We start from the raw sequence: 15,436 nt of genomic DNA, 5'->3' as shown, positions 1-15,436 counted from the left end.
AATGAAGGCCGACTGGTGACTCAGTGAGTGAGTCAGGCTGGCTGTCTGGCACCATTTCTATCTGCTTTCATGTCTTCTTTGTAGACTAAATAAGTGAATAAACCCACCTTTTGTCCTGTGTTGTTAGTAGTGAAAAAGGAAAGTGATCTAATTGTTTTTATGAGAGTGGCGCCAACAATAAGACCACTTTGAAATGCTACCGGGGGCAGAAGTTGTCAGTTTCCACAAGTAAAATCCAGTCAGGCTGGCAGCCTGGCACCAGTTCTATCTGCTGTCAGATCTTCATTATAGAGTAAATAAATCATTTGACATGCCATTCATGTTGTTGGTAGTTGCGACTCTGAGGAAGGTGGAAACCACTTTTCCTTTCAACAGCAGCACTAATAATAATAATACCACTTAAACTCTGGGTGGGCGGAAGTTGTCAGTTTCCAATAAAAATTTAAAATATTGGAATATTTCACAAACTTGCATTTCTTTATATGCATTATATATCTAATCATTTGTGCCCTAAAGTCTTGCAGTATTATTAATCTATTTAATATTGAACATTTAATCAGTCAACTCTTAACAGTTGACTGATTTTTCCTATGTAAATACTTAAACAGACACAGAGACACTTAGATACTTTACTGATTGTGAGAGATATGTAGAGGTCCAGTAGCTTATAGATGAATACAAAAATACAAAACAAAATTATTAGAGTAAAAACAAGACTATAAGAATAAAAACACATCAGTGAAGTAAAAGTAAAACCACCAAAACTTCCACAGAGAACTGTCAACATACTAGAGAAAGTTTCAGTGGTTGTAGTTTAACTATAAAGTGAATTGCAGGTATTGCAAAAGCAAGAAAAAAGTTTAATCAAAAAAAGTGCAATGAAAATAATAACTAATGATGCATTTGTTGATTTGTCATTTGTGTTGCAGCCAGAGGCTCCCGCCGCCTCATCACGACACGGGACTCCGCGCCATGACGAGGAGGATGATGGGGACCTGAACAAAACTTTGGGCGTCCAGCGTTTCCAGCCGATCCTGAGCCCTGCCGCCGCCGTGCCTGATGAACAGCACCACAGCTACCACGAGGAGGACATCGAATGTAAGCGGTCTCCTTGCTGTTCGCAAAATTCATTGAGCCGACGAGTTTATCAGCTGGCATCTTTTGGTACTTTTGTTCGCTGAACCCTGTTTCTCGTCCGCAGACCACCGTCACTCCTCTCACCACATCCACCGGCCTCTGTCCAAACTGCCCTCCGAGGGACGCAGGAAGAAGAGCAGCAAGAAGAGGAGGAAGGACAAAGATCACAAGAGCAGCCATGTTCCCAGCAGCGGCCCCATAGAGGAGGGAGAGGATGAGGAGGAGGAGGAAGAAGAGGAGGCGACAGAGACCACTTCTGTTTCAGCTCCAGCTGAGTCGGAGAGAGTCAAGGATGTGGAGGTAATCATTCAACCTCACACTACTCCAAACACACTGATATGGACGGACTTCTGTGGTTGTTTGTGTCTTCTAGTCTTTTGAAAACATTAAAACTGTTCAAATAATGATGCTATTGGATAAGATGGCAAACCTAATGATCATCTCAAGCACCTTTTACTGCACGGTGTGCTCTAATGCACTGTAATTATTCAACACACCATAATAAATGCATGACCTTGTAATTGGCCTCCACCAGCAGATGAAATGTTGCTCAGGCTGTAGTCTTGCTTCCTTTTATGACACATTTTATGTATTGTTGTGTATTTTAGTTACAAGAATTTAAAGGACTTGAACCCAAGTTTCATTTTACTACACCGGTGTTGTCAAATAATAAATAAAATAACACGTAACCTTAACATTCAGTGAGAATCCCTGATAATGCCCTGTAGGTGTAAGGTGTCTGTTAATGTCCTGTATAATTTGCATTCACTTCTGGCTAATTGGGTCTTCAGCGCTCACTGTACCGATGGCCGACCTGCTCGTCACTGCTGAGGCGTTTCCATATTTTCCTCCATGAATATTTCAGTATGGCCTCAATCATTCATCAGTGGGTTTCATGTTTAGTTGTGGTTACGCTTCACAAAACTGAACCAGATTTAAGCAGATAATAATGTAACTGAATGCTGCTGCTGAATTTAGTAGAACAGGTTTGAGATGAGTTGTTTTACTTTATTTAAACCAGGTCCAGATGTGACAGCATTCCTTGTTTCCAAATCCTGGATTCCTCAATGAAAACATTTTATACACATAAAAACTAAATTAATAGGAAATGCAGATCGTTGGAGCGATTCTTGGACTTGGACTGCCATCACCTGCCATCTTGAGATAGAACCTTGCATCATTCCCACTAATCACTTTTCTGGAGCCAGGCCAGTGTCCTTTTAGCAGCAGTGATATCCGTCATCATTAATGGGGCTACTATTCCACGATTGCATTACCAAAACATGGTATGAAATAAACTTTTAAACAGCTCACCTGGTATTACATGCCTCACTTAGATAACAGAGGTTGAGACCAAGTGCTCAGTTCCTCTCTGTAGGTTTTGCTACATGAATCACCAGTGAACATTGAAAAAGAAGATGCCAAAAAATGGTTTTGTTTTGGCTCTCCACTGGATTTCCACTCAACTGACAAAGATGTTAAATAGGCATCTTTTGGATATGTTTTTGCTCAGAGGGATGAATCTGCTAATGATCTGGGTTTTTAGAAGCAATGACACTTGAATAACACATCATTCCCTCCAGTGAATCCTCTCCAATATACTGCTTCAGCTCCTTAGTCCAAACATTTATAAAGGAGAGAGCTTTTTAGGAAGAGTGAATACAGTTGAGACCAACAAAGCAATCATCAATATAGAAACAAAATAACTGAACTGTTTAAAGCCCTTCAGTATACTCTTTGAAACGAGTACAACTTCAATCATACAAATTAATGAAACAACCTTTACCTTTTTTCTTTTGCAAGAAAAACTTTTCTTTTTTTAGCAACTGCTTCAAAAGCCTTTTTATCCCACCAGACAATGATCTACTCAATAAAAATGACGACGACTTGGATATCCTCACAAACTGATGGCAGTCGCTTATTAACATGTCAGTACAAAACTGACATAACAGATAAAGATGTTTATCTGTTATGTCAGATAAGGTTATAAGGTCTATGTTTGCCTTATAACCTCATTTGTCTAAAGGTTGTTTCTCCACTGTTGATGATTGATGAACATGATTTCTGAAGTTACTGGTTTATATTTTGGTTCATGGTCTGTTAACGCAGTAAGCAGTTCTCTGACGCTCTGTGTTCTCTCCACAGTTCTTCGTTTCAGATGACGACCATGTGGCCAAAAGTGACAAAGACAGTCCTCACTCTGCTCGTAAGCTGGAAATCGTGCCACAGTCTGGAGAGGGAGCAGATACTGAGGATGGATCCTCCTCTGAGTGAGTCAGGTCTCGTTGTTTGCCTTAAAAAAGAGAGACTCTGGTTTATAATCATGCTTCTCCTGCTGTGATGATTGCATAAAGCTTGTTTTTGCCATGTCGTGGAAATGTTCTTGCAGACGTTTTCTGATTGGTTGAGACTGCTCAGGCACATGTTTAATTGGCCAGTCAGCTACAGACTGTACGTTACCATGTCTCAGGCATCCAGTGGGCCTGCTGGGCATGATCTGATGGACCCGAGTAATCCACTTCTCAGAGACCCATATATCACCTGTCGCTATAGACGACACAACACACCTCAGTAGCCCCAAGCTCCCCCTATGACATTTACTCTTCTATCTCATGATAGTCTCATCTGAGCTGGGATTAAGCTGCGTGTATACCTTATGCTTGCTTTCAGTCGATCAAAGACCAACCTAATAACAGAGGATTTGGTTTATAGAACATCCTGATATAAGGGGGAGGTTATTGAATTCCAAAGAATTTAAATGCTGCCGACAACTGACATTTAAAGGACGGTGAGTTCTTTCTGTTTGTTTTGAAAGTGAGGAGCATCTTTTATTGTTTAGCGTCCCTCTACTTTTTGAATAGTTTTTTTTGTGTATTTCAGTTTAGCTGAGTGTTTTTAGAGGGGTCTAATACATTGATTAAAAGGATATATCCAAAGTGTAGAGACAAAAAAATACCAAGTAAGAGGGGGAAAAGGAAATAAATATAAAAGGAGTGCTGTAGATGAGAGATTTTTGGTTCAGTGGCAATAAGTTAAAAAAGGTAAAAATGTCTTGCAGTGTCAAATATCAATGTTTGTAAAAACATCTCAAAAACAAACAAACAAAACAATTTCTCTGTCATTTGTTGATTTCGGAGCTACAACTTTGCCTTGTTTTCTGCTTTTATCTAGTAAACCCTCCTCGCCCGACGCTTCCAGCCCCACTACCCAGTCGGCTCAACCTGAGCACATCCCACTGTCCCGGGTGTCCTCCGCCAGCCGCAGCTACGATCTGCAGGAGCGCCGGCGCACAGGCAACATGACGGGCGCTGAGCAGGCCAAGTACCAGCGCATCCCTACAGATGAGAGCGAGGCTCAGACGCTGGCCTCCGCCGACCTCGACGGCATCAAGAGTGAGTAGAGATGAACTCTGACGTGATCGAATGTGCGTTCTGAAAACTTGCATTGAGGGAGTTATTACACAAACATTGATGAAAAGGATACAGGTTGACTATTTGGGTAGATTTTTTTTAAAAGTTTAAAAGTCTGTTTCCACCTTAAATAGAAGAGCAACATGTTTGGGAACACAGTGGAGCAGTTAGCAGCTAAAGACACAGATATTTCCCTCAGTAGTTGGTCGAGACCAAAAACAGAGCTAACAAATGACAAAAAAAGGATGAAATGAAAATTATTTTTTTATGACGTTGTTTTGTGATTTGTAACATGGCAACATCCCAACATGTTGATCATACTAACTTAACAGTTGGCAGTATGTTGGTCATTTGTGTTTACAGCTCCCTCTGCCCACAAATGGGAAAAAAAATTTGAATTTTGAATTTGGGTTTAACTTTCAAAGTTACTATTTTTTGACAGTAAGAACAAAATAAACAGCACTGTCATCAGGTACAATGACATCCACAGTCGTAGTTTGTAGTTTTGTGTATGATTATTATTCATGAATGGTGAAGCAAACCAGAAGAAGATAAGGGTGTAAAGTAGTTCAGAGGTTGTATCTCATGATGATTTCATGTCGATTAGTTTCTAACTGTGCCTCAAAAGGATCAAAGTTTCTCCAGCACGTGTAGCTCAATGATGGTGTTTTGTGTGATTAGACAGCAATGATAACAAACTCTTGTGTTTGTTGATAGTCCAGAGACATCAGGGTGAAGGCGAGGGGCCACCTCGCCCTGATGTTTCTTCTACATTGCAGTCAGTTCCCCGCTGCCCTGTGACGTTCCCGGCCCCCCGGCCCAGCGTGGGGTCATGTTGAGGGCCAGGGAGATTTACGTCAGGGAGCCGACCCCTCAGCAGTGAGCGGCAGCTTATCAGAGAGTGTGGCAGACAGACTCGCATTATTAAATTAGCCGTTCCCGCTGTCAGCTGAGGCCCCGGTACTCGGGGCCCGAGCCAACATGGTGGCTGATTGTGGAACCTGTTCACAACCTTTAATCATTAGTGGAATGAAACCAGGGGGAGAGTTAAGTGGACTCGAAGGCAAACTTAAGAGGCTGTGGACGGAGGTATGGGCTGGATATTGTCCAGATATTCGGTCGTTATGGGGCTTAGTGACACAGAGTCGAGCCTCCCGACACGTTCATCACCAGATATTCTCCACGTCTCCTTTTATCTGCTTCCCGCCACCGTAAATCATCCTGGGAAAGTGTCTCCGTCTCTGGCTGCCGCTCAACAATTGGAATTATTAGATCACTGTCCCTCCCCTTTTGTCCGACCTGAGCGTAGTAACACCTCTGCTCACTGATGCATTCTGACCCGGGGTCAGGCATCGATCAAGAAAGGGCAAGTTTTTCCACATTTGTCAAAATTTACACAATTTGCACGCGACAGCTTGAGCAGCGAGGGGGCACGTAGTCAGATGGCCGTGCCAGCGCTCACCCTACACCCACCACAAGCCCTCCTCTTCCCTTCAAGAGGGGCCTGCCAGTCAGGCCTCATTTTACTCCAGGTTCTGCCCAACAATTCACTCAGGCATCATGGAGCAACGTGGCAACGGACCTTCTCTGTAGAAGCTGCAACATTTTTTTTTGCTTACTTGTAACTACTGTCTGATTTTTAGATGAGTTGAAACATTGATGAAGAACCGTAAAAGCTTCACTGTTTGTTTCATAGGACATATAAGCTCTGATAAAGGTAAGACAGTTATTTTTGAAGGGAACACCACTACAGTTGGATTAATAATCTATTGTTATATTAAACTATTTTGATGATCGATAAATTGTTTCAGGCATTTTTCAAGCAAAAACGTCAAACTTTTGCTGGTTCTAGCTTCTTGAACATCAGGATTTGCTGTTTTTTGGGGTTTTTTTTTGGTCATTTATGATGGTTAAAGAGTCTTTGGGTTTGAACTGTTACTTGGACAAAACAAGCAATTTGAATTTTGACTAGTTGTTTGATAAGTTTTATTTTTCAATGTATTGTGATTTGGGATGTTTAGTATAGATGCTTGTTGCAACTTACACATTACTGTGAGATTTTTCTTAATTTTTTTTTTTTTTTTTTTTTTTGGTTAAATTTTAGCAAATTAGCCTTTTTCCGCCGGCCGGTCCTTTTTGATTTCTGAATTTGAGTCCTACCCTTGGTGTCGTCTCGTATCTGTGCCCTCCAGTGTCTCTCTCCACATCCTTTTCAGTGCCTGTAGCGCTGCCAGCCTGGGTAACTCTACTCCCTGCTCAGGACCACAGAAACAAAAGCAAAGTGGCTTTGTCCTCTGTGACTTGGTGGGCTGAGATTTGAACTTGGGGTGCAGGGTCGGCGTGTGCAGAAAATAAAAGCAGCTTGTGTTCTGTGCTGGGACTTTATGGGTAATTTGTGTGTTTTTAAACCAGAGCCCTCTTTTCACACTTTTTTTAGCCTAGAATGACTGATGGGTAGGATACAAATAGTTTTGGAATTGCTCCAGTGGATCGAGGATTAGGCAGCCACAAAATGTGTGAAAGCGGCTGCCATGTAATCCTTATGGGCCAATGCACCAGTCAGAATATGTTCACTAAAAGCGCTTGTGTTTGCCACTGACAGGCTCAGATTGTTATGGATAAGATCCCTACTGGCAGAGACCTTATGTTAGAGGGTGTGATCCTTTTGTTTTAACCAGAAAGGTCCGTCGCTCAGTTCAAAGCCACCAGACTCCTTTGTCAAAAACATTTTACTGAGCAGAAAATGGGACTTGCTGGTTTACCGCTGCCTTGATTGGTTACTATGTGTGTGTAAAAAAGCTTAAGAATAGGGCCAAGGTTCAGAAGTACTCTTTGATTTAAAGTTTTATTATGTCAAAGTCACGTTTATCGAATTGTGCGTGCGTGTTTCTTCTCGGTTAGAATGAACTAATCGAAGGTATCTGAAGATGTTTCCCTGTCTGGTCTGTGTTCTCAAACACATCTCACCTGTCCTCCCTCCTCTTCTTCTTCACCCAGGCCATCGTTTTGAAGATGTTCCTGGCGTGCGCAGACACCTGGTCAGAAAAAGCACCAAGGGACAAGTGGTGCACATTAACAAAGACCACAAGGAGCCGACCACTCGCAGCCGCAAGCAGGACCGAACGCCACACGAGGTGAGACGTTTGAGCCGGACACGTGTCAGTTAATGCCAATGAATTAAAGCCACACTATTTTCTATGTCTTTATTCTATTTTTCTATATTCAGTTTATTTTTTTCGCGTCATTGAATTGACAATGAGGTTATAAGTCCTACACTCAGGCCATGTCCACACGTACCAAAACGACCTTTTTTTTCCTCCATCTTCCTCGGCATCATTTCAAGAATATTTGCGTCCAAACGGATCCACTGAAAACGACTCAACGCGCTGTAGTTCATATTCCAGCCTATAGGTTGCGCTTGAAAATCACCAGAAAAGGACAAGAAGAGATGGAGCATGTGCATAAAGCTTGCACGCTGTATACAAACAAACTGTAGAAGGAGAAACTGAACTGAAAATGGTCGGTCGGTTATCCATAATCCTTTTTCGCTCAGCGTAATAGCAGAGGAGCAAAACGCAAGAGCAGCGTTTACAGGCTCCATGTGGACAGTCGGCCAAAATGATGCATAACATTAGCGTTTACAAACAAAAGCATTTCCATGTGGAAGGCCCCTCAAGCAACAACCAAAACGAACGACCATTCCCAGGATTTGAAGATATCTGTGTATGGGGGACAGAATATGTTAAAGATTATGCCTGTAATTCATGATTGTTTGAATCCTTTAAAGCTAGAACATTTTTGGAGTATTCTGAAGAAGTCCATCACAATTTTACAGAATCTATGGATGTCTGTAAATAGCTTGCTTTGTTCAACCAACACTCCAAAACCCCCAAAATATTGAATTTGTAAGCATATAAAACAGAAAAAAAAAAAAGTTCTTTCTCATTGATCAAAGTATCTGTTAATCAACATATTATATCCAGCAATGTTAAAAAACCCAAATCAGAACCTGAAATCACTCTAAACGTGACACACATCTCAAAATCATCTTTACAACAGTGAAGGTCCTTATTATTTCCCAACTTCAGAAATGTTTGTTAAATAAGGGTTACCTTTATTTTATATATTATACATGAATATTTTTATACAAGATTTTAATTACGCTAAGATTTGATAAATGTACAATTCTTTATTACTTTTATTGTGATAAAAATACAATTGCCAGCAGAAGTTGGGAGGTTAAGATCATCTTTCTAAAATAGCACAAAGATGTAAGAGTAATGATTTTAATTCAGGTGCGATTCAGGGAAGTTCGGAGGGGAAAAAACTTTCTAGTGATTTGTTTTCATTTCCATTTTCTACTTCAGTCTTTGATCAATCACTAAAAGAGCAATCACAAATCGTACCCAGCCCTGGGAGATTGTCCTCTCTCGAATGAGGCACTGCCTCATCTCTTTTGTGGATGGGACAGGGAGGGACAGAGACAATTAAAAATGAATGAATGAGTTCTTTGCTTTCACACACGGAAAGGAAAAAAGAGGGGGGAGAGGGGCTCAGGTTACCAGACACTGGGAGCTTCTGAGAGAGGGAGAGCTATGTTTTATTAACACACAAACACACACACATTCTCATACACGGCCCTGAGCCCCCAGCAGGTCCCTGTCAGGTGTGTGTGGCCACCTGTGGGTATGTGTGTCAGAGTGAGGGTCCGGTCATTTGTGCTGCTTGTATCAGTGAGTCCTCTCCTGCACCGTCTCGCTCCTCCAGTCGTTACCGTTGGTCGTGTACCGCTCCGCCTCGCGGCAGGAAGGCGTCCTGATGCACATGGACTCCAGTCTAATGGCTCGGTACAAGAAGGTGAGGCTGGGTGACCGGCCAGAGTCAGGTTTGACCTGTGTGAGCGTGATTTCACAGGCATGCAGCCGGCGCGTTTTGGCAAAGAATCTTACGTTTCGGAGAGTTTGGTTTTTGGTCCTCATCACTGACCAGCATGGTGTTCAATTAATGACTTGTTATAACCAGATTTGTACTGAGAGAGGCACCACAGATTATGGTCTGTTTTCTTACTTTTTAAAAAGGTCTTTCAGATGTTCTTGGCTGTTTTGTTGAGTAACTACTTCAGGATAATAACATGAACAGAAATGTGTGTTGATTGAATTTAAAGGTGCACTATGTAGTTTTTTTTTGCCTAAACAAACTAAATAATCAAAACTCTCTTTGTTCTCATGACCGAATAAACAAACTGAGCTTAAAGGACAACAAAGTTTCTGTTTTATTTTGTTCAGAAGTGGCGGACCCTGCCACCTTTTTAAGCCTCAAACAGTGTTCTGGGATGTTATTTTCCTCTGAGAACAGCTTGTTCATTTGGTTATGGAAAAATATTATATTTCTGAGTTTATATTCTGAGCTGGAATGTCTTCTCTAAAACTACACAGTGCCCCTTTTAATAAAGCACTTGGTCTGGTATTGAAAAACTACATTTTACTAAAGATTTGAGTGTATGAACTGACTAAAAACAAGTTCAGTTATTTGGCACATGCTCAAGGTGTATGTTGTTTTCTCACCTGCGCCGGCACGTGCTCCTGTGCGATGTCCTCTCCAGGTGTTTGTGGAGCTGAACGAGCTGACCATGGACAAGAACCAAGAGATGCAGTGGAAGGAGACGGCTCGATGGATCAAGTTTGAGGAAGATGTGGAGGAGGAGACGGACCGCTGGGGGAAACCTCACGTGGCCTCGCTGTCCTTCCGCAGTTTGCTGGAGCTCCGAAAGACCATCTCGCACGGTAAGAGATGGAAGCGAGGTCGATTGACAACGTCACCCTAAAGTCTGTGATGCAGTTTGTGGGGTGCTGAGCTCGTTATGTGTGTGTGTGTGTCTACAGGTGCAGTGCTGCTGGATCTGGACCAGAAGACCCTGCCTGGCATCGCCCACCAGGTGGTGGAGCAGATGATTATTTCTGACCAGATCAAAGCTGAGGACCGAGCCAATGTCCTCAGGGCCCTGCTGCTGAAACACAGGTGACCTGACAGAAAACCCTTTAAGCCGAATAATTTTGATGGTACAATGTCTTATAACAGGGTGAATGGTGTGTCTGTCTCAGCCGTTCGGCCCCCCTGTCACTTGTTTCTGCATTATGTAACTTCAGTGAGAGGGCAGGATCACAGTATTACATGCATGTTTTCAACACTTGTTACTTGTTGTTATGTAATGAGTTTATTTTGTATTTAGCAACTACATTACGTCTGACAAATTGTTACAGACCTGGAATTTGTATCTTTTGTTGTCACCATCATGCGCTGGTCATGTTGTTCACTCTTACGGATAAAAATATGTACTTATTTAGAGTGCAGGAAAACTATGTGTGGGAAACACTGAAAAACTGGATACTCACTTCTGCAGAATTTCACTCAAAGCTGTAACCTGTCACAAGAGGTTACAGGGAGACATTTATTTTTATTTTTCAGGGGAGACGAGCCAAACCTGTGCTGTATACGATGATGAAATAACAGCTTATTTGGTTATTTGTTTTTTTTTGTCTGTTTCAATCATTACAGTGCTGACATGAGACTAGACTTTGACTTTCAAAGCTAATAGCAGTTCATACTGCTTATTATTTTTATTCTATATATGAGTAGAAGGATGAGCATTGATTAAACCGCCTTTACTCCCACTGTTGCGCACTTCCTGCTACTAGGTGGCTTCATGCCTGGTCGCTGCCTATCTTCCTCCTGCTCACCCTCTCTCTGCCTCTCCCCGCCTCCCCTAGTCACCCGAGCGATGAGAAGGAGCACAGTAGCCCTTTCCCCAGGAACATCTCCGCCGCCAGCCTGGGCAGTCTGATGTCACCACACCACCACAATGCCAATCACACACATCAGATGGAACCATTAGTGACTGACCCGCTCATGGGCACCCTCCACACCGCAGGGGACGCCGACACGCGCATCGACATGGAGAAGAATGATGTACAGGTGAGTGTCAGGTGCTTTCCAAATCAGTCCCAGTTACGAGATTTCTTCACTATCCTGATTTTGCTTCATCGATTGCTTTCCATCACAGCAGAAGGAGCCGACCGTGGTGTCCGGTATGCATCGGTCCAAATCCAAACATGAGCTGAAGCTGCTGGAGAAGATTCCTGAAAATGCAGAAGCCACTGTCGTCCTTGTGGGTGAGTTATCTCCCAAACCCCATATCCAGGTTTTCCTTCACCTCTCCATGTGAGAAGTGACGTCCGATTGTTGACTGTCTTGTCCTGTCATCTTCCAGGCAGTGTGGATTTCCTGGAGCAGCCCACCATGGCGTTTGTGCGGCTGCAGGAGGCGGTGGAGCTGGAGTCCGTCCTCGAGGTCCCCGTGCCGGTCAGGTTCCTCTTCGTTCTGCTGGGACCTCCCACCACCAGCATGGACTACCACCAGATAGGACGCTCCATCTCCACTCTCATGTCTGACAAGGTGAGTGAGGTGTAGAGACTGAGGACTGAGATTTTTATACTTGCTGCAAACTACCCTTTAGAACATAGAGTAGCACCCTCCCATTTTATTGGTTGACTTTGATTGTATCTGAATCTCCATCCAGCAATTCCACGAGGCGGCCTACCTTGCAGACGACAGGCAGGACCTGCTGAACGCCATCAACAGCTTCCTTGACTGTAGCATCGTGCTGCCGCCATCAGAGATGGGAGGCGATGAGCTGCTGCGCTCGGTCGCTCGCTTTCAGAGGGAGATGCTGCGCAAGAGGGAGGCTCAGGAGGTCAAGCTGTTGGCCAAGGAGCCAAAAAGCCTGGAAGAAAAAGGTGAGCATGTGCCCATACAGCCATGGACATCAAATGAAACTTCTGATGCTGTTTTATTGTAATATATAACCCATTCTCTTCGTCGCACAGAGGCCCTCCTCACACCGCTGAAAAAGTCGGACGACCCTCTGAGGCGCACCGGGCGCCCTTTCGGTGGGCTGATACGAGATGTGCAGCGTCGTTACCCAAAGTACCTCAGTGACTTCAAGGACGCCCTGAACAGCCAGTGCATGGCCGCCGTCATCTTTATCTACTTCGCTGCCCTCTCTCCAGCCATAACATTCGGAGGCTTGCTGGGTGAGTCAAGCTGACTGTTGATTCGCAGCTCATCGTTTTTGTACCGACAAATCTTTAAACCCCGTTGGTGCTCAATGAGGTGTTAACTTGTTGTCTTGTGGGTTGCCAGGTGAGAAGACAGAGGGGCTGATTGGTGTTTCTGAGCTGATCGTGTCGACAGCAGTGCAGGGCGTGATCTTCTGTTTGCTCGGAGCGCAGCCGCTGCTCGTTGTGGGTTTCTCCGGACCGCTGCTGGTATTTGAGGAAGCCTTTTACAGTGTAAGTTGGTAAAGATTCAAATCAGCACGCCCCCACCTCACAATTTAAAAATGGAGTTTATTGTTTAAATTCAGGGTTCACCCACCCTCAGATTTGTTTAATAGTGTTTCAATATCAGCTAACAACCTCACAACTTTTAGTTCACCGTGATGTCACCTTTTTACAGCCAAGCCCAACCACAACCATTAAACAAATAAAAAAAATTCTGAAATCTTTTGTGAAATAATCAAAATAGCTTGAGCATTGCATTCATAAAAAAAGTTTTTACTGCTTTTATGGAAATCAACCCTGAAAAGAATTCCTTTGCCTTGTGTCCTCACAGTTCTGCAAAGCAAACCACATGGAGTACCTGACGGGCCGCGTCTGGATCGGCTTCTGGCTCATCGTCATCGTGATCGTCACAGTGGCCTTCGAGGGAAGCTTCCTGGTCCGCTTCGTCTCCCGCTTCACCCAAGAGATCTTCTCCTTCCTCATCTCCCTCATCTTCATCTGCGAGACCTTCATCAAGCTCGGCAGGGTACACCAGAGACTCCAGCTAACAGCTCTTGATTAGAAAATGTTTTTGTTGGCACGCTGCGGGTTCTCGTCCCTGACGCTAAACCGAACAGACTAATCTCTGGACAGTATTCAAACCTCGGGGTCGAAATGAGTATGTTTTTCTAGCAGCTGCACCTGAAATCTTTTGAGATTGATTGGCCTTGAAAGTTAAATGGATTAAGGGATGACTATTATCCAGGCTCATGATTCTGGAAGGGTTTTGCTATTTTTAGTTTTATGGCACAGACTTGAAAGGTGTTTTGCCAAAGGATAATCTCATTTTCCAGAAAGTGTAGTTGTGGATAAATTGGTGATGAATTATAATCCCTCCGCGGAAAGTAATCACAACACGTGTGTGCGTTTTGGTCTCTACTGTGTTGTAAAATATTGCGCAGTAATTGGAACCCTTTGTGTCTTTGGGCAGATTTTCAAAGAGCACCCACTGAAACGTTGCTCCCTGGACAACAACACGGAAGGCGCCTCGGCAGAAAACATCACGCTGATGCTGAACAACAACACCCAGCCTGTGACGGTGAAGGTCACCGGCGAGCCCAACACCGCGCTGCTGTCTCTGGTTCTCATGGCCGGAACGTTTTTCATCGCTTTCTACCTGCGCAAGTTCAAGAACAGCGCGTTCTTTCCGGGAAGGGTGAGGAGATAAATTCCCTCACTGTGATGCAATTTTAAAATCTGCAGAAAAAAAACAGCCAGAATAGTTTCAGCCTTGTTAACGATTCGTTTGGTTCAGTTTCGCAGGATTATTGGAGATTTCGGCGTACCGATCGCCATCCTCATCATGGTCCTGGTGGATTACAGCATAAACGACACATACACACAGGTGAGACTCAAACACCGTCACTCAGTCTTGTGTAAATGTGTGACTGTTGGCTTCATGTTTGCCAAAGAGCCACACACACACACAGACAATGATCATCTCCCTGTTTTCGTCCTCGGTCCAGAAACTGAGCGTTCCTTCAGGTTTCTCTGTGACGAGTCCCTCCAAACGCGGCTGGATCATCAGTCCTCTGGGTACAGACGGTGAATTCCCCATCTGGATGATGTTTGCCTGCTGCCTGCCCGCTCTGCTGGTTTTCATCCTCATCTTCATGGAGACTCAGATCACTACGTGAGTTATGGGAATATCATCAAACATCAGATCTGTTTTCAGAGTGGCTTTAAAAGTTTGCCTGTGTAGTGCTGCTTTAATTGTTCACTAATGCAACTTTGCTTGTGGTGAGTTATGGAATGTAACTAAGTACATTTACTCTATTACTGTACTAAAGTACAGTTTGAAGGTATGTTGAGAGTAATTCCATTTTCTGCTACTTGATGCTTCCACTCCACCATATTTTGGAGGAAAATATTGTATTTTCTTTTTACTCAAACAAAGTATGTTTATTGCCGTAAAACTACTTTTGTGTCCTGAAATACAGTAATATTAGATACTTTTAAGAGTCATACTCAAGTAATATTTCTTTAGGTGACTTTCAGTTTTACTTTAGTAATATTTTAACAAGACATCTTTACTTTTACTCAAGTATGACTTTTGGGGTTTTTAGTCAGAAGACATCGACAGCAGGCCGCTCTGAATACATCAAAGTAAAACAACAACTCAAACTGGCTCCACAGCTGTTTGTTACTAACTCAGCCTTTCTCTTGGCCGGGTCATCCAACTCTGTTGTTTACGTCTGTGTTTACTCCCTGCAGCCTGATAGTGAGTAAGAAGGAGCGGATGCTGGTGAAGGGTTCTGGTTTCCATCTGGACCTGCTGCTGATCGTGGTGCTGGGCGGCAGCTCGGCTCTCTTCGGCCTGCCGTGGATGGCCGCCGCGACCGTCCGCTCGGTGACCCACGTCAACGCCCTGACTGTCATGAGTAAGGCCGTCGCCCCCGGAGACAAGCCTCGCATCCAGGAGGTGAAGGAGCAGAGGGTCACCGGGCTCCTGGTGGCCGTCATGGTTGGTGAGTGTCATCAGTGCTCTTTCTGATTATAGAAGCCAAAATG

At 43.7% G+C, this 15,436-nt stretch overlaps 1 protein-coding gene across 4 annotated transcripts in view; it reads left to right on the top strand.

Annotated features, from left to right (window-relative positions):
• Positions 1-15,436, top strand: part of slc4a2b (solute carrier family 4 member 2b) — a 46,733-nt gene that overhangs the window by 28,314 nt on the left and 2,983 nt on the right. For 3 of the 4 annotated variants that reach the window (XM_037079219.1, XM_037079221.1, XM_037079220.1), the window contains 18 exons: positions 930-1,098; positions 1,202-1,437; positions 3,283-3,407; positions 4,309-4,529; positions 7,545-7,681; positions 10,150-10,330; positions 10,430-10,565; positions 11,315-11,519; positions 11,608-11,716; positions 11,815-11,999; positions 12,124-12,340; positions 12,431-12,637; positions 12,747-12,895; positions 13,218-13,412; positions 13,857-14,081; positions 14,181-14,270; positions 14,392-14,558; positions 15,140-15,393. In XM_037079219.1, coding sequence (XP_036935114.1) covers positions 930-1,098; positions 1,202-1,437; positions 3,283-3,407; positions 4,309-4,529; positions 7,545-7,681; positions 10,150-10,330; positions 10,430-10,565; positions 11,315-11,519; positions 11,608-11,716; positions 11,815-11,999; positions 12,124-12,340; positions 12,431-12,637; positions 12,747-12,895; positions 13,218-13,412; positions 13,857-14,081; positions 14,181-14,270; positions 14,392-14,558; positions 15,140-15,393 — 3,208 coding nt within the window. The remainder of the gene's footprint in view (positions 1-929; positions 1,099-1,201; positions 1,438-3,282; positions 3,408-4,308; positions 4,530-7,544; positions 7,682-10,149; positions 10,331-10,429; positions 10,566-11,314; positions 11,520-11,607; positions 11,717-11,814; positions 12,000-12,123; positions 12,341-12,430; positions 12,638-12,746; positions 12,896-13,217; positions 13,413-13,856; positions 14,082-14,180; positions 14,271-14,391; positions 14,559-15,139; positions 15,394-15,436) is intronic. The other variant, XM_037079223.1, reaches the window with a different exon arrangement.

Source organism: Acanthopagrus latus, chromosome 19 (assembly GCF_904848185.1).
Source record: "Acanthopagrus latus isolate v.2019 chromosome 19, fAcaLat1.1, whole genome shotgun sequence".
NCBI lineage: Eukaryota > Metazoa > Chordata > Actinopteri > Spariformes > Sparidae > Acanthopagrus > Acanthopagrus latus.
Note: the sequence above shows the minus strand (reverse complement) of the source record. Positions and strands in the feature narration are given on the sequence as shown.